General features: G+C 39.1%; 1 protein-coding gene across 2 annotated transcripts in view; it reads right to left on the reverse strand.

Annotated features, from left to right (window-relative positions):
* Positions 1-2,540: 2,540 nt before the first annotated feature.
* Positions 2,541-18,691, reverse strand: part of IRS2 (insulin receptor substrate 2) — a 30,747-nt gene continuing 14,596 nt past the window's right edge. The window contains exons 2-3 of one of the 2 annotated variants that reach the window (XM_049867513.1): positions 17,226-17,452; positions 2,541-2,629 (exon numbers count right to left, since the gene is read on the reverse strand). In XM_049867513.1, coding sequence (XP_049723470.1) covers positions 17,244-17,452 — 209 coding nt within the window. In that variant the 3' untranslated portion in view covers positions 2,541-2,629; positions 17,226-17,243. The remainder of the gene's footprint in view (positions 2,630-17,225; positions 17,453-18,691) is intronic. The other variant, XM_049867514.1, reaches the window with a different exon arrangement.

Raw genomic sequence — 18,691 nt, forward strand, 5'->3', positions numbered from 1 at the left:
TTAAAAATATTTTCTAGTTTCTAGAAGAAAAATTTCAAAACTGAAAGGTATCAAATTTTAGGACTCTGAAGCAGCTTTATACTAAACTTAGGATCCACACAGAAAAATACCCTCAAAGCTTTATTTCATAAATAATGTCTTTTATTTTATTGCATATGGCTATTAAGGAGAGAACATCCATGATCAATACAGACTAAATACAATGCACTACTCTAGTTCCATTTATTCTTGTCTCCAGCAACGTCACATTTATCCTTATACACAGCGTGTACATTGGAAGACAGAGCAAGATAAGTTAAGTCTCTTGTCATATCACAATAGCAAGAAATATATTTAACATCTTGATATCCAGAAACAATACGTACCCAAAAAGGAAACACTGTGTAATAACTGTTAAAGTTTATATAGCAAAAAATATTTTAAATTTAAGGTAAGTCAGGCAAAATGTACAAAGACCCAATATACATTGTGAAGTTTTAGCAAACGTAACATTTATACATTTTGGTTCCATTCTGTAAACTAAATTAAAAATGTAAATATTGCATATGCCTTTTTTTTTTTGAAATGTACAGGATAGAGGAAAATTTAGTATATTATCAACTTTTTATTTTGCTTAAGTTGCACTATGAACATGGAGCATTCGTATAGTGGCAAACCTACTCTAAGTATAGGGGCTACTTAAATATGAATGGATATACTCTATTCAGCAGGGTCCATATTCACCCTATTGTACCTGGGGGAGTTACATAGCAAATACCACCCATCCGTTCCTAGTCCCAAAACTAGATAAAAAAACTTTAGGACATTTTATACATTTTCATAAAGTATATTATACACCGAAGTTGACCTTCAAACTACCATCGTATGGCCTATGCACTGCTGTGATGTATAATTTCAGAAAATAAAAAACTTAAAAATGTCCAGGGGGATGACTTTACATTCAGCTTTGTCTTGTAATACAATCCTCCGTGCCAAAAGTTCAGCATGTTAAGCAGGAAGACTTTTGCATTGCCGTTAAATATATTTTTAAGACTTTTTTTTTTTTTTTGGTCTTCCTCTAAACACCTCATTTTATTAATGCATTATTCTATAGTGATATATATCTATATATTTATATATATTTTTCTCCATAGTATGGATCTTTTTTTTTTAAAAAAAAAAAAAAAGTCTCCAATGAATTAGTGTGACACATACATGACCATCAGAGAAGACAGGCACTGGCGATGCACCCATGGGAGGAAAACATCTACAATCGTCCAATCAGATGTCTCAGGGGAGCAGGAAGTTGACAGAACATTCTGCTAGTCTATTTCAGCAGTTCTAGGTGACACGTGCGATAATCACCACAACACTGGTATTTTCAGAATACTGAAAACGTAAAACAAGGGTGGTCTTGTCAGGGCTTTTTTGACAAGTGACATGTGCTGAAAGATTGTTTTTCTTCTTCGTCTTCTTTTCTCATGAATACTACCAGGGGCTGGAATGCCTCTTCTTTTTTTTAAATTTTTATTATCAGTTTCTTCTTCTTCTTTTTTTGTTCAGGGCAGCCTTGTTGGCTGGCATGACAGCATTATATTAAAGAGAATAAATATGTTTCTTAGTCTGACAAACCTGTGACCACCCTTGAATTGCTAGCATGCCTACATGGATTTTTGGTTAAAGAAATGCAAGCTCAAGATTAAGGATAGCAGAGAAATTTGAGCTTGTGAGTAGGATAAAAGGCTTTTGCAATTTGAAGTACCTACATAAACATCTACAGAGAGATTAAACAAGTCTGTTAAAGGTAAAAAGAGATACTCGCCCCTTTCCCAAATCCCTCCCCTCCCCACCCCCACAACCCAATACAGTCGATGATTTTCAAAAGTAGGCTGCTTCAGTTACATGTAATAATTACTATTTATTATTCCATCTTCCAAGTCTGATTCCAAATCTCATTTCGGTTTAGAAATGTCAGTCCCACACTGGGTTCTGTCTGTGAGTAAACACTGCAGGTACCTGGACTGAAGTCCAACAAGCAGCTGTCTACTGGAACCAGTTCAATAAGGCCGATGACCACACTGCAAACACGTTCTGAACAGACATACGGGAAGTCCTACTGTACCCCCAACCACGCAAATCCGGCTTTATCTTGAACTGAGGTAGGACTGTGGTAGTTTTGAGTGTATGCCAGTAAGTACCAGATTTTACCACTCGAATGGGTATTCGTAGAATCTCCTAGCATGCTGAGGGATAAATTTGCTCTGCCAAAATGAAAGTAAAAAGAAATTACGCCACTGGCCACACACTTTAAGAAGGCCAATGAAAACATCCAACTTTCTTGAGAGTAACTTCTTCAGCTAACTTAGTTTAAAAAAACAGAACAAAACACAACGGAACACAAAAACAGCAGCACAACAATGGATGCCAAATACGGGGAACCAGTGAGTGAGGCAGGTATTCTTTCCTTGGGTCGATTCCTGGTCTAACACCATCCCATAAGTGTTTCTAAACTGAGTAACTGCTCAAATCCAACAGTAAACTGTAAGCAGCTTCATATTTGGAAAAAAAAAAAAAAAAAGAAGGTTGAGCGTCTTCTTTTAACGTTTCAGATGTGTGAGGTCAGGGTGATAAAGCCAGACAGTTCTTCACTCTGAAAAAGGAAGGAAGAAAGTCAGGAGTGGTCCTCACAAGAACAGAGCAATCTTTAGAGTTACAGAAAAGGCCCTCCTGAACCTGCCTCCTTGAAATTCCATGTCATCTTCATAAAATGATCAACTCGGAGAAGCCAACATTTACTCATTCCATCTTCCAGAAACAAGTTCAATGGGTAAATGCCTGTTCAGTTTTACTGGAAGTAGAACCATTAGGGTTACAGTGAGTTGCGAGGTCTACACAGTGAGGTTTGTATTTTCCGTTTAACAAAAACATTTCCGTGTGTTTCTGTGAATCACTCCGTTGAACAAGATACAGGGGAATGATTTCTCCCCCTTAATTTAGTAGCTGAGTGACATGGGAACGATCCGTTGAACACCCTGGATCTCGTGTCTTCACGCATACTGCAGGGTAAATAAAAACTACCGCCTTCCTCACAGTGGTGAAAGGTGAGAAACAGTATGTGTTAAGTGCTTGGTAAACTACCCTTATTATAGAGATGTTTAGTATATTAAGAAAGTGGAAGAAGTACTAAGTCCATACTTCGGCTCCCAGAAAGCTCTTCCAACTGGATCATCTATCCTATTCCCGAAAATGACCAAAGGTTTCAAAAAGCTCCTTTAGTGACACACCTTTACTGTGACATAACCCCTCACCACGAGAGGTTTCTTTTTATCTACCCAACCTTCCTATGTTCCGGTTAAGTAATTTACTCTTGCTCTGAGCTCAGCAGTGGTACAAAGTGTAACCAGGTCTAATTGCTTCCTCCCTTCCAGGCCGGAGGATCAAACTTCTTTAATCTTGTCTCAATTTCCAACATTTTAGGCATTTTTTTTTTTACTTGATATATTCCTACTTTCAGGGACAGACCAGATTGGAACACTGACATTTAATAGCATATTACTTTTTTTGTTTTTTAAAGCTTCGTGGCTCTTTCACTATGTATCACCTTGTTAATTTCCATCATCCAGAATCATTGCTATTCGGTCACACACAAACACCGCTGGTCCTTTCTTATGTTAAAGAAGTACATGTTCTACTTTTGCAGTTGTAATTACATAAACTTCATTTCTAAACACTTCTCTAAAATCATTCAGCTAATCTCTTGCCACATTCCCTGTTGTACTTTTTTTGTGAATCTAATTCTTTTCTATTCATATCAAGTTCAGCAGGCTGATCCCAGCAAGACTAGCATTTTTAGTGTATCCTAAAGCTGAAAGTGTCTGAAAACGACCCCCAGGTTCTGCTCTCTAGATTAGTGTTCTTTGTTATAAACTTGAGGTGTTGCATCGTATAGCCAAAAATACGAAATGTTACACAATGTCTGTCAAAGCGCAAGGTAAACAGCATATCTTTTAATATCTCACTTTAAAAGTTCCCTAAAAAACCCAAAACCCTGTGCCACCGAGTCAGCAGCCATAGCACTTAACCACTATGCCACCAGGGTTTCCCAAAAGAAAAAAAAAAAAAAAGTTCCCTACAATATTAAATTTTGAGGCAGTGCTATTTTACCTTATCATTTAAAAAAGCCTTAAGTCCTTTAAAAATTTAACAGGTAAACAATGTTTTGCATACGTAATTTAACAGTTGGAAGACTGGGCTCAAAATTTTCTCCTAAGTAGAGATCTGGTCTCCAGCTACTCATTTATTATTGCTGTGATTTTCTGTCCCGGGAGGCGGCACTGAGAACCTAGTTAGTTTGCATCCTTTAAAAAGCAGGCATTTGCTAAAACTCAACTGGACTTCTATTTCACCCTCAAATGAGTTTGCATTTTACAACTCAGACCCTGAGTTGTGAGGTGAATTCCACAGCCACCTCTGAGTAAATAACAAAGACCTTCTGGATCCACTCGCAGCAAGATTTCTAATCGAAACTTGCTTTATTTTTACATTAACAATTAGCTGAATGTTGCTAAATTATCTCGTGATAACTCTAGACCTATTACAGCTAAGTTCTTAAATTTCCCAAATATCAAAACACGGTCACTTAAATGGGGGGGGGGGTGTTATTTATTACTGGAAATGTGACTTTCTGTCTACATTTGCAAATTCCTGGGCCAGTCAAGTTCATGCTCAGTTTTTAAGAATACTGCAATACAACTGTTTTCATGAGATTTTCATGAGCTCTAATTAAGCTGAAGGTGTAATCTTATTTTTTAAAGTACAACGCAACTGTCAAAACCTCAATTTTTAACCATTAGCATCAGGAAAGAAATGAGCTGGCAAAAGACAAAACAATCACTCATTCAATGACCTTTTGACTACATATATAAAAAAAAAATACATATACATATATATAAATTCTATCCTGATGCAGAGACTCATCTAGGCCCATGGGCTACAAAGATGCATGAGAGAGAGCGCCCACCAGAACGAAGATCACATGATAGTTATTCTAATTGTCAGGGGAGTAAGGAACAGGAGTACTTCAGACATGAACAGCACTCTGCAAACCGGGGCGGGATGTGACCTGAATTTTGGAGGATTGCTAGCATGTGGTTACTAGAAAAGGGAGAAACTATTCCAAAGACAGCAACAGAAATGAGGACTGTCTGGCAATAAAGTTTTTATCTGTGACGCCAGGACTGAAAGCAAACACAATTCCCTAAGGGGAGACCTTGGGCAGAGTGGACCCCAGGCCCGCCATGAAAAGGCACATAAGGGAACAATGGGCAGGAACATGATCTTATACACAGGCCAGGGAGAACTACTGACGACTCTGGGGAAGGAGGAAAAGTGATATTATTACAGGAAGATGAATCTGTTAACAGCCCATGGGAAGCGCTCAGGAAGGACCAGGCTAGAGAGACTGGAAAGGCAATGGCCACCAGCTCAGAGACAGAAGTTTGGATATGAAATGAGCAGTGATGCAAACACATTTTTGAGCTTGCAAATGTTCACTAGAGCAATACAACGTGGATACATAACTAGTCTCCTATTAAGTCAGAAAACAACTGGTTTCTAAGGATGCTTCCTATCACAGCTAAGGGGAGAGAGCTTCGACCCCCAGGACTCATTATGGCCTCTATAATTCTACTCTCGTGCTGCTAGGCAGACTATCACTTAAAACCCTATCAGTTTACCACGGGCACGCCCTACAGATTCTCCCCTATGCGGCTGCAGCTGATACAGACAGATGCTCAGAAGTACTCACGCCAAACGTAAACAGAGTAAACCATCAGAAACAATCCTCATTGAGCGGGAAAAGAAGGGAAGCAAGAGAAAAGGCTCCGGAAACAGATGATCACATGGACTGATCACATGGACTACAGACTCGCTGAGTCAGACCAAAAGGATTCTAACAAAATGGAGAATTATGAAACAAATAACTCACTACAAGTGCAGACAGAAAAAGAGGAATCCATTTTAAAAACCTAAATACAATTCTTTCTTCATTTGTTTGAGAGAGAAGGCCTGAGACACAAGCTGTCCATCTGAAGTGGTATTTAACACACCCTCTTCAAGTGTGAGCCAGTTGTAAACCCTCTAGCATGTGCAAAGAAAGAGGGAGCCAGCCTAAAGAGAGTTGACTTGTGAGCTATACAGGAAATATGCCTGAACTAGAATGATTAACACACGGCAGTAGGTCAAGCAGCTTTTCTGTAGTTCAGGCACAGCATTTAGACATCAAAAACCAAGACTTCGTGCCCCTGGTTGAAGACCACCATTGAAGGGTGGCACCACCACCCGCCTGACAAACACTCACCCGTCAACGTCACCTCCCTATCTTCAGAAAGCAGCAGAGACAAGGCAGGGGCTGTAAAGTACTATTGTAGACTTGAACCCAGGAATGGGAAAGCATTTTTGCCTCTTTATTGAATTTTAAAGTCAGGTAAGTTATCCTCCCCTCTGAAAATTAGCCTGGTTCATCCAGCCTAAGGGGGAAAAAGTCTTCTAATCCTACTCACCTGACATTCTCAACCTCTAATGATCAAACTCCAACAAAATACATTTATTTCATTATCTACGTCAACTATGGAACCCTGGTGGCACAGGGGCACAGCTAGAGCTGCAAACCAAAAGATGGGCAGTTCGAATTCACCAGCTGCTCCTTGGAAACTCTATGGGGCAGTTCTACTCTGTCATATAGGGTCGCTATGAGTTGGAATTGACCTGATGGCAACAGATTTGGGTTTTTTTTTGTTCTATGGTAACCGTCTTAGAAGCAAAGAACAAAATATCAATTTTATGGTCACTCTGAATATTCTTTAAGATGGGAGACATTCTTTGAACTCAGGTGTAACAGCAAAACACAAAAAAGAAATACAGCAAGAATCATGCATTGCTCATGAATGCAATCACAGAACAACATATACCAATTCTACTCCTGGAGGGAATGTATATGAGAAAAATTTAAAACTTAGAGACACTGAACTTGTCACATAATCACACATTGTACTACCATGTCAGCTGGACACTGCTTTTTTAAAGGAACCCATTAAAAGAAGCATTTATGCAGTTACTTGATTAAAACAAACTTGTAGCAAGTAGATGAAAGTTCCTCCATATGATGGATCACATAGGCCAGTGGTCCCCATCTTTTGTGTCTGCTGTCACATATGACAAATGATCCTCGCATGTGGGATACCGCCCCCATAAGCCGGCTGATCTGCGATAATTTCTCCCCTTCTTAAGGTCTTCCACTTAAAAGAGCAATCGGAATGCAAAAGAGTATGAGTGTTATTACTACAAGTCTCAACTTCAATCTGCTCTACTTAAAAAAAAGAGAAAGACAGGAGAGAGAAAGAAAGAAAAGAAAGACGGAAAAGGAAAAAGAAAGCAAAGAAATGGTTGAAAAACTCCGGTATTAGAAAAGCAGTAAGGTGAACCTTGCAATGTACCGGATTAACTTCAAAACACCAATATGTTGAAACACCACTGAGCTGGGTGCCACATTACAACAATTGCATTAAAAAAAATACAGTTCACATAAAGTCTAGACTGTTGAAAGAATCAATCAGGTGAAATTGCTCGGGCAAATAAAAGCAAGCCAGCATTTGAAATCTACGTATATTCTGACTTCCTACTAGTTTTTGGTTATGATTTCTCATGAAATTTTGGACTTGAACATGTCTGACTTCAGGATCGTATCTCAGTGATCAAAGCCCAGAATATACACCTCGGTCCTGGCAACTCTGCCCAAGAAGACCAGGATTCTCTACTGGGCTCTGTGCAGAGGTTGGCATCATAGCTGAAGGGGTAACAGTGCTCCACAGGCCTGGAACAGATGGAGTGGAAATGCATTCAGCAGGTAAAAATGTCTTACAGTTTTCAGCTATATCTGAATTTGGAGTGTTACAAACATTGATATGCTTAAAAAATATCATTTTTTTAATATTTTTCTTACATATTATACAAATCCTTTATATTTCAAAAAATTAAAACATGTATTTCTATTAGCAACTAGGGTTAAAAAGGAAATAAACCCACTGATCAGTCCACACATGTTCTTTAGGTACACCTGAGGGCCCAATTTAGGCTTTTTATGTTAAACATAGAATTATAAGGGAAAATATACCATTCAGTTACATGAGAAATTCCTAGAAAAAAGCCTGATAATTCAATATATCCTTACTTTACTTAAAGGCAAAACAGTCTAAGAATATGCCAAAAAAAAAAAAAAAGTAAGGTGGGATGTGATAACAAACGAGCCAGAGATTCTAAGAAAAACGGCTACTTGAACTTTTCTTCTAAATTGAAAAAAAAAAAAAAAAAAGTCCACTTCAAAGGAAAATATGGAAGACCAAGTTTCCCATGGCAAATGGGGGGAAATAAATTACTTTATGAACCCTACTTGTGAAAGATCCAGAACTTTCTTTCATATGAGCTCATCAATTCCACTGACAATTAAAATCATTCCATTTTGACTGCCTGTTATTAAAGAAATTTCCTAACATCAAGTTGTAACTTGATGTTAATGACACAACACAAAACAAGGTGAGACAATCCAGTTTTCATGTAAGGCTGGCATTAATAAAAGGCATCTTTCCTTCTGTAGCTCCTGCTTAATCCTTCACATAAAACTTTGTCTTAATCACCCAAAACCTGGCAGCAGATGATGTCTCTTCAACTGTCAAATACTGTCCTTCGTATTTTACCTACGTATTCAAAATTTCATACACGAGAACCCATACCAATTTTACAGTGTATAGCCTCGGTAGATTTGACAATGTAATACTGAAATAGTCATTTCTTTTCTGTATTTGTTATTAAAAAGCCTTAACAGGTGCATCATATAAGGTACTCTTCTGTGGCAACGATTTTCAGCCACCTCTGAAGCGCCATCGTCCAAAAGCCATCATATGAGAAATACTACTATTTGTGTCCAGCATAGGCACCTGACGGGCACAAATGCCCTGTGAACTGCTGACGGACGCTTTCTCTTACATTATGAAATGTTAGAACTTGTCTACTTAAAGAAGAGATGAAGGAGCATAAAGGACTTGCCTAAAATCTCACAGCCACTCAGCGGAAAGGCTGAGACCTCTGGTTCTCCCAGACAACTGTCTTCAGGCTCCACAGTGGGCCATCCACTGGCAAAAGATGGGTGGGGTTGGGGGAGGAGCCAGAGGATATCTGAAACCTTCACTTGTGGCCCCGGAGTTTAAAATTTTACACTCCCCCATGATCTTTTTTATAAAACTGTCCTTGACAGGCATTAAATATTACACAGATCACCTATTTATGCTTTACGCATCTGTTCCCCTTGCTAGACAACAAACTTCTTGAGAAAGAGACCATGACTTTCTTGCTTTGTTAGGTCCTTAATAAAGGTTTGTTGATTTGACTGAGATTAAAAAAACCCATGTGCAACTTATGCCCTTTCTCGTAGGCAAAAACTAAGGCTTTTATTTTAATATCGAAGTACTCCCTACTTATTGGCTCAAAAAAAAAAAAAATGGACTAAATAATATCTTCTAAATGATAATGAAACTCTAAAACTGAGACCCAGAAGAAAACCTTTTCATCTCACATGAGGTGCTCACATGTTCTTAAAAACAAAACAAAACAAAAACACAACCAAACCCTTTGTCACTGAATCAATTCTGACTCATGGTGACCCTAAAGGACAGAGTACAACTGCCCCATAGGGTTTCCAAGGGCCAACTGGTAGATCTGACCTGCTGACCTTTTGGTTAGTAGCCATAGCTCTTAACCACTGAGCCACCAGGGCTCCTCATGTTTAGAAATACAGTCCACTGGCTAAATCTGGTCTGCGGTCTGTTTCTGTAAATAAAGGTTTACAGGAACAGAGCCACGCTCACTCATTTAAATCAGGCTGCCTTGCCACTACAATGGCATTTCTGAGTGGTTATGTCAGATACCTTAAGACCCACTAAGCTAAAATATTTAGTATCTAGCCCTTTACAGAAGAAGGTTGCCAGTCCTTCTTCTAAGAAACACACATACATGGCAACATTTACTAAGGAAGATAATGAGGGGAATGAAGGGCAAATCTATCAAAATAACACCATAAATACCCATTTATGTGTTAAACTTAGAGGCTAATGGATAGCCCCTTTGCAAATTAGCTGCAAGCTTATGTACTTTGGAAACGCAATACTATCTCCTGAAAACCATGCTATCCTATTACAGACCCTATCGAAAATGAGGAAGCAAGTCATAAAATCATTTATGAAGCCAGCACACTTTTGGACCTAATTTACAAAAAAAAAAAAAAAAAAAAATTTTTTTTATTATTGCTCTTTTTTTTTGTTTGTATATTGCTCTTCTACTTGGTTTTTCCTGCATGACACCAAAGTACTGAGTAAATATGATTGTTATTAAATATAACCTATACTAGCAAGGAGCCCTGCTGGCCCAGTGGTTAAAAGCTCAACTGCTAACCAAAAGGTCGGCAGTTCAAATCCGCCAGACGCTCCTTGAAACTCTACGGGGCAGTTCTACTCTGTCCTATAGGGTTGCTATGAGTCAGAATCGACTCGACAGCACTGGGTTTGGTTTTTTTGTCTGTTTGTTTTGGGTATAAGCATTATGCTTCTACCATACCAAACAATAAGTGTTTGGGCCAAGTGATGTATCTTGTACTAAAATTGCAAATATTGTATGAACAATGTAATCCTTTTCTCGGATTTATTTAATACATTACTGTCCCATTCAAATTACTTTTATAATTTCATACAGATGTAAAATAGATTTATGTATACTATAAAAATATTTATACTGTTTATATCTGAAGTTCTAAAACTTAAATACTCTATTTTTCCTATGAAATGGAGGAAATGTGCAATAAATATTAACTGAAAATATACCCATCTCAAATGTTCTGCTGTTATATATCTTTTCAAGCGACCCTTTCTTTCCTTCAAATACTTATTTGAGTTGCTACTTGGTATTTGTTTGTTTCTAAGTTTTATACTTCATTTATTTTTTTTTAATTCACACCGAAATAAGCATTTTCTGGAAGTCTGAATTTATGCCAAATAGAACTCAAATCCTTTATATATATATATTTAAGAACTCACATCCTTTATATAATTACACTAAATAGGAAACATTCTCACGAATGTGGTTAAACAGGTCTGTCTTTGGGATTCTTAAATATACTCTGGCTTTCACATTAAATAATGATGCAGTGATTTGGAAATGTATTAAAAATTACCATCTAGTGCAATGTTTCATCTCCCATGGTAGAAAAGAAAATAATAAATAAAAAACCACACACACCCGCCCCCCCCAAAGGAAAAATGGTCTCACCCACCAGGGCTAGGGCATGATGCCCAGAGACCTCTGGCCAGTGCTCTTCTAAATAATGCATTTGTATTGGGCACACATGACACAACGGCCTGAGCAGAGCTGCTGAAACACTGTAGGTCAATATTCTTTCAGCCTGTAACATTTACATAATATAGGATTTCAGCTCTGCCCCTTGCTGTGGGGGGAGGGAAGGGGTGGCAAGTGTGTAGATGGTTAGAGGTAACTATTAAGACACTCTAATAAAGTTTAAGGCAGCAAACCCTACTTAGTCACTGAAGTGCAGGCTCTCTTTGCCCTAGTCACAGACAGGAGCATAAATTCCATCAATTAGTCATCGCAAAGCCACGCTGCTGTTCACCAGGAGCACAAGAGAGACTCCTTGAAGGCATCCCCATGCCTTGAAACCACATGCCACTCTGGTGCCTAAACATGATGTAGGTGTGGAAAACACACTGGCCACACCAGGGTCAGGATCCCGGGGTTTGCACCCAGGAACCACTACTTACCAGCTATGTAATCTCAGACCCACCAATTACCTCTCTCCTGACCGAACTAAATTCCTCATTGGGTCATTATGAAACCATCAAAGGAGATTTTAGATAGAAAATATACAAATAAATAGTACAAGGGAAACAGATACGTGCATGTACTTTTACATGTAAAGATGTGTATGCCACTGATACGAGAAGTATTTTGAAGTTGGGTTTCCTTTGCTCTCTGCATGCACCTTTAAATGATGCATACATGTAATCACATGCTGTGCTCTGAACTATAAACACTTCTTAAGACCAGGCAGCCCTCGGATGCCAAGGAAACTACTCCTCCCACTCTGCCTGCCCGGGTAATTTATGGAGCCACAGCCAGGGTGGCTCTTGGCATATTTGCCATCTCGGCCTTCTCCTCATTCAAAATTATATTCATGAATGACATCACGAACAATTGCAACTTCAAACAGCAAATAAACAACTGATGAATGCACAAAAACAATGGCAAATGGCTCTCGGAATAAAATGAATAAACTTGTTATAATTGGATAGAAGGAGAACAGAAGTAGAATTGTTTTGTTTTTTTTTTCCTTGGGGTAACTATAGGCCATTTAAAGCTAATAGCTCCCAAACACTGCAAAGACCCAGGGCCTCTGCCTGGCTGCTTTCTTCACACGCTGTGGACAGTACAAAACGCCCTGAAAGAGGCTTCCTACGTCCACAGTGCAGGCAGCTGCTCAGTCGGAGAACACACAAATCCCTTTTAATTTCACATGGGCTGAGCAAGTACAATGCGTCATAAACTAACTAGACTCCATCCAGTCCAGGTCGTGGGGTAACAGTATTTTTGTTCTCTTTGGTTTATACACAAAAATGTAGATGAGCGTGTAAGCCCTTCTGCCCCAGATGAAGGAGATTTACATTCGAATGGAGTACTCTTGATTGAAATTTCAGTAATGAAAGTGCTAAGTCACAAACTATCTTTATGAAGTTCATATACTTAAAAAAAAGAAAACCAGCAGGTGAAGCAGGAGCTGATGGCCAGCCCTTCACTAGTGGAGACAGAAGAAGTCAACTTCTGTGGGCCCACTTCCCCCACGATCTGCTCATCACCTACAGACACCCCAGATTCTTCCTCCCCAGCTTCCACACGCCTTCGTGGTCATTTATAAAATGCATAATTTCAGCCCAAAATGTTAGTGTCTACAATGTGACTCAAAAAGAAAAAAAAAATTAAGTCTAAGCCAAAGCAACTTTCTGGCACTTATCTTCTTTAGCCTTCAAAACCAAACCCATTGCCTTCTTGCTGATTCCAACCCATGGCAACCCCATGCGTTCCAGGGTAGAACTGTGCTCCATAGGGGTTTTCTTGGCGATCATCTTTAACACAACTGTGGTGCCACTGGGTGTGTTGAAACCACCACCCTTTATGTTAGTAGTCAAACATAAACATTTGCACCACCCAGGGACTCTTCTTCAGTCTTAGCAAAACCTAAAATGGCAAGGATCTTGGGCAAGTTTTTAAACAGTCACAGAGCTAAGAAGGATGTTAGAGCAGTGGGGTGCCTTGGGCAGGAGCTTGGCCTTGGTATTTGTTAAGATTTATGGGGAGATTCTAACGACCACACAGGTTGGGAACCACTGAACCTAATCCCTCCTAATGGGCCCAGGGGATGAAATGACTTCCCCAGGGTCAACAAACTGTTAGATTTCTAACAAGGGGGAGTCTTCTGTGTCCTGCATGTCAGTGTTGGCAAGTTTTCACTATCTGGTGATAAAGGACAGAGACAGGCAAGGACAGAGTCTGCCAGATCTGGCTTGTTTCCAGACAGTTGTAACATTCCTGAGGTGTGATCACAGACATGCCTGGTCACCCTACCCTCTTTACCAAAAGGAGAAGAAAGCAGCAGGAAAAAATAAAACACTTTATAAAGACAAGATTTCCCAAACTGCTAAAAGTTCTGGATATGGGGAAAACTTTCCAATTAATTAAAAAAAAAAAAAATCATTTCTTACATTAAAAGGAAGTTAAGAACTACCTATATGGGATCGAATTGAAAACAGCAACTCGAAAGGTTAGATAGGAACCTCCGGGGGGGGCAGTAAGTTTATGTTCATGGGGGAGGAACAACTCAGAAAAGGAGGGTGAGAATGGATGCACAACTCAAAGAATGTAATCAATGTCTGAACTGTACATGTAGAAACTACAAGTATATGGAGAAATTGTATATATACATGCCGAAACTGCTGAACTAGGGTATGCTTTGCTGTGTCTATTCTCAACAACAAAAAAATAAATACAATTATATAAAAAAAAAAAAGGTGGACTATGAGTGATCATTTACAGGGACATGTGCCAGATTTGTCTAAGCAGTACATGAACTCTTCAAGATTTTTAAGAATGAGCTTTAGAAGAGACATAACTTCTTAACCACATCTCTAATATTAAAATGACAAAATCAGGAGACAAGCAGATTTCTGAGGAATATATAATAACTATATCACATATTATAAATTCAGTCCAAGAGAACATCCCTCAGATTTAAAAATTTTTAGTTGTTTAAACTTTGTGATACTTAGCATAGATGAATTAAAAAAAAAATAATTGTTATCTTCTTGATTTTCTTTAGAGAGATACAGGCACTTTTACAGCTTCTACTTCTTTGATTGAACTTAAGACCAATAGCATTTAGACTTTCAAGCGACCTAAGCCAAGAGTAACAGAAAGAAAAATAGCAACCTTACTAACCATTTAAACCATTCTGAACTGATACAATAAGACTACAAGTGAACCAAATTATTTGTGGATGTATCTTAGCCATTTGCTAATAAGGCAGGTTGTAACATACAGAGGATTCTAAAGGGCAGCTCTGCAGGTCCATGGGTGTCCTGGCAACACACCTTTCTTTTCCAACAACACAAAACCACCACCTTCCTCCCTTTCATTTATCACGTCGCCTGCCATCATTCCTTCCACATACCACTTACAAGGGTTACCTTATGAACCACAGAAACCCAGGAGGTCCACAAATACAAACATCTTTTCTAAAATACACACATTTGGAAGTAAAAATTTAAATTTCATGGTTTTTCTTTTTTTTGGTCTGGAAGACGTATCTGCAACCAGACATGGAAAACAAATAAAGGAAAAGATTCTTATCTCATTAAAAATGAATGAACTTCTTTAAGACATTTTATGTATGCTATTAAAAAAAAAATTTTTTTTTTTTATTATTTATATGTATTCTTACTACAGAAAAGTTAAAGAAAGCTGAGCCTAAATCCTAAAGATACATCTACAACACTACTTCAGGTTTGAGCAATTATATAAACTATAACACAATGTGGAAACCCTGGCGGCGTAGTGGTTAAGAGCCACGGCTGCTAACCAAAAGGTAGGCAGCTCAAATCCACCAGGCACTCCTTGAAAACCCTATGGGCCAGTTCTACTCTTTCCTATAGGGTTGTTATGACCTGGAATTGACTTGACGGCAATGAGTTTGGTTTGGTTTTTTTTTATAGTGCAATGCACAAACTTGGCTCATCAAGTCCATTTATTAAATGTGTATTTTCCTCACCAAGAGGTGAAAAGGAGAGCAGGGTCCTTTCACACACGGCATACCAATCTTTCTGAACTTTTGGCACCATTAGCTCTAAGCTCCTTCCATTAGTGCTTTCCTGTTAAGCCAGAATCTCTATGAAATACGTGGAATAACAAATTATCTACATATTTGCTACTTTCACTGGTTTTTTTTTTTTTCTATCATTTTAGTTTCTAAATTAACTGATGAGATCAATGTGTTTCGTCAGCCTAAACTTAAACTCCCTCAGCACTGGGGAACTTCCTGGAAGCCCAGCCCCAAGCAAGAATTAGGAGTAAAGAGCCACACACATCACAGACCCAGTTCTAAGAGATTCAGCTTACAAACTGTCAGAGGAACTTTTTTTTTTTTTTAATTTTAGTGAAGGCATCGTGTTGCCTAGGAGATACAGAACCAGATAGCGACAGGCCTTCAAGAAAAACAATCTCTACAGACTGGGAAAGTGGGTTTTCCAATACAGCTCAGAGAGCCAGGCAACATGAGCTAGGGGTGCCACTTAATATCTCCCACCCCTAGTTTTGTCAAATAAAGTAACAAGAACCTACCCTATGAGGACGTTACTAGGATTAAGTAGCACCTGAAAACTGGTAAGTTGTAAGGTGCTATACACATACATTTTGATTTTTAAAAAGTATGTAATTCAGTGGCTAAACACTTGTCCTTTTATTTTGTTGTTTACCTCGTGAAAAGTTTCCGCCAATTTCCTCAACCTCAATTATATCTCAGTGTCTTCACTCTGGAGCCCTGGTGGCACAGGGCTTAAGAGCTCAGCTGCTAACCAAAAGGCTGGCAGTTCGAGTCCACCACCACTCTTTGGAAACCATATGGGGCAGTTCTACTCTGTCCTATAGGGCCTCTATTAGTCAGAATTGACTTGACAGCAATGGGTTTGGTTTGGTTTTGGTCTACATCCTATTAGAAAACTTCAGGGCTTTTCAAATTTTATATAAATTTTTTGAGAAAGAAATTCAAGAGTTGACCTCACTAAGTATAAGATACCATCCAGGGCTGCCACACGCATTGTGACACAACTAGATGGCTCTGGTATAAAAGTCTTAAAATGCTTTCATGTTGTTCCAAAGACAACGCACCTTCCTTTTATACCGTTAAATATGAACCAAAGTCTCTGATCTCACCTATAACTCTTTCCCTTATGCCCTTTTGTCAGCTGTACTGGTCTCTGTCTTCTCTGTACATATCAATCTTCACCCCCAGGGCTTTTGCACTTGATATTTACTCTCTTTGCCTACATGGTGTCTCCATGTAAAAATCCTCATGACTTGCTCTCTCAGGACCTACAGGTTGTTTGGCTCAAATGTCATTTTCTCCCTGACTCTTCCCTGCTTTCTTTTCCAGAGTATTTACTACCACCCACAATACTGCACGTGTTCAGCACACTTCAAAATTATTCCCTCTCCCCCCTGGTATCAAAGGTAAATGGCTTATTAACATTACCTTCTATTTTTCTTTTCAACTAGAAAACCCAACCTACTTCTTTCTATCCTGCCCTGTAATATTTTTCGAATGGGTGAAGTGTTTGGAAGGTTTTCAACATGTAACAACTGGCATCTGAGTAATGAAAAAAAAAAAGTTAAAATTTTAATAATTCGGTTATATTTAAGAATTACAAGGCAGACGCAACCTTTCCTGTCACTGGCCCTCCTGTTCCGCCACGTGTCCCACCTTTCGCCCTTCCCAAGCAGCCCTTAAGTGAAGTTCCTGTCGTTTTTGTTTAGTTTTGGAAAGAACAGCAAAAGATGGTAAAAGGTAAGAACGACAGGAAACTCACCTGGAGCCGACTGCCACATCAGCCTGATGGGTTGGTAACACAGAGCTGCCCAGCCAAATGTGGTTTCCCTCCTCCAACTACAGTGGTCACCATAGTGGAAGGCAAGGGGTCGAACAGCAGTAAGTTTTCAGAGCAGGAAGCACTATGACCAGTGGGGGCTGGCAGTGGCAACGAAGCCTCCTTAGCGCATGAAGGGAAGGGGGCTTTCCTGGGTAGATCATGGATGTCTGTAAAAAGGATGGGATAAACACTTTTTAAAAAAGGCTTCAAAAATCCACCTTAACGCTGTTACAGTAACAAAACGAGAACAACCCACTGCCGTCCAGTCACTTCCAACTCATGGTGAACCCACGTGTTACCAAGTAGAACTGCACTCCATAGGTTTTTTCTTGGCTGTCATCTTTTTGAAAGTGGATCACCTGGCCTTTCTTCCCCAGAGTCGCTGGGTGGGTCTGAACTTCCAATCTTTAGATAAGCAGCCAATCGCAAACCATTTGTGCCAGCCACAGATCTTAATGCTCTTAAAGAAACCAAAACTGAACCCACTGCCGTGGAGTCAATTCTGACTCATAGCGACCCCAAAGGACAGAGGAAAACTGCCCCATAGGGTTTCTGAAGAGCGGCTGGTGGATTTGAACTGCCGACCTTCTGGTTAGCAGCCATAGCTATTAACTACTATACCACCAGGGTTTCCAATGGTCTTACAGTTATAGGCATGTCTTAATAAAAAACAACCCTATTTGAAAATTATGAAAATGAGAAATCAAGCAATTTTGAAACAAAATGAGAAAAGAACTATGATCATATTAAATGTTTGTGGATGCTTTATGAGAAAAATATTAATGAAAACCAAAACGATTATTTTGTTTTGAAAGGCACAGTTTTATGCAAGTAGCTATACTTAAATACATATTAAAATATAAGTTTTGTCATTATGTGTATACATGTAAACATATGACAAGGGCGTCCAAAGAAGGGATGAGTTCAAAGAAAAAATTCATGTTACAGAAATTAAAGGAGTACTTTTATTCAGTGACAGTTGAGGGTAAGCAGGGAAGAATCCAGAAGGAGTAGAAGAACAAAGACAATAATAACCTACCAACTGAGAAGTGACAGGAATACTACCACTTACAACAAAAACTAGGCACAACGAGAAATATGGCGAGAGTTATGGGTTAAGGCTGCCGAGAGCTCCGAGCAAACTGGTACCTTGGAATTATGACACAGCAGTAAAATCAAACCTATGGTTTCCCGGAGAGAAAACGTATTCAACGATACTGCCTCAACTGACGGACCCCACGTACGTGTGCGTGTAGGGGATTAAAATCTGAAAGGCGCCACCAGAATTTTCCAGCAAGGACACCCACAATCCAAGCAGGGACATCTCATTCTTTGTCTTCAGCCAAGAATGCCTGAAGGGTGGGTGGGTACCTACTGAGGAAACCAGACTAGCTGCCCAGAAAACA

The sequence above is a fragment of the Elephas maximus genome, chromosome 23, assembly GCF_024166365.1.
Source record: "Elephas maximus indicus isolate mEleMax1 chromosome 23, mEleMax1 primary haplotype, whole genome shotgun sequence".
Taxonomy (NCBI): Eukaryota; Metazoa; Chordata; class Mammalia; order Proboscidea; family Elephantidae; genus Elephas; species Elephas maximus.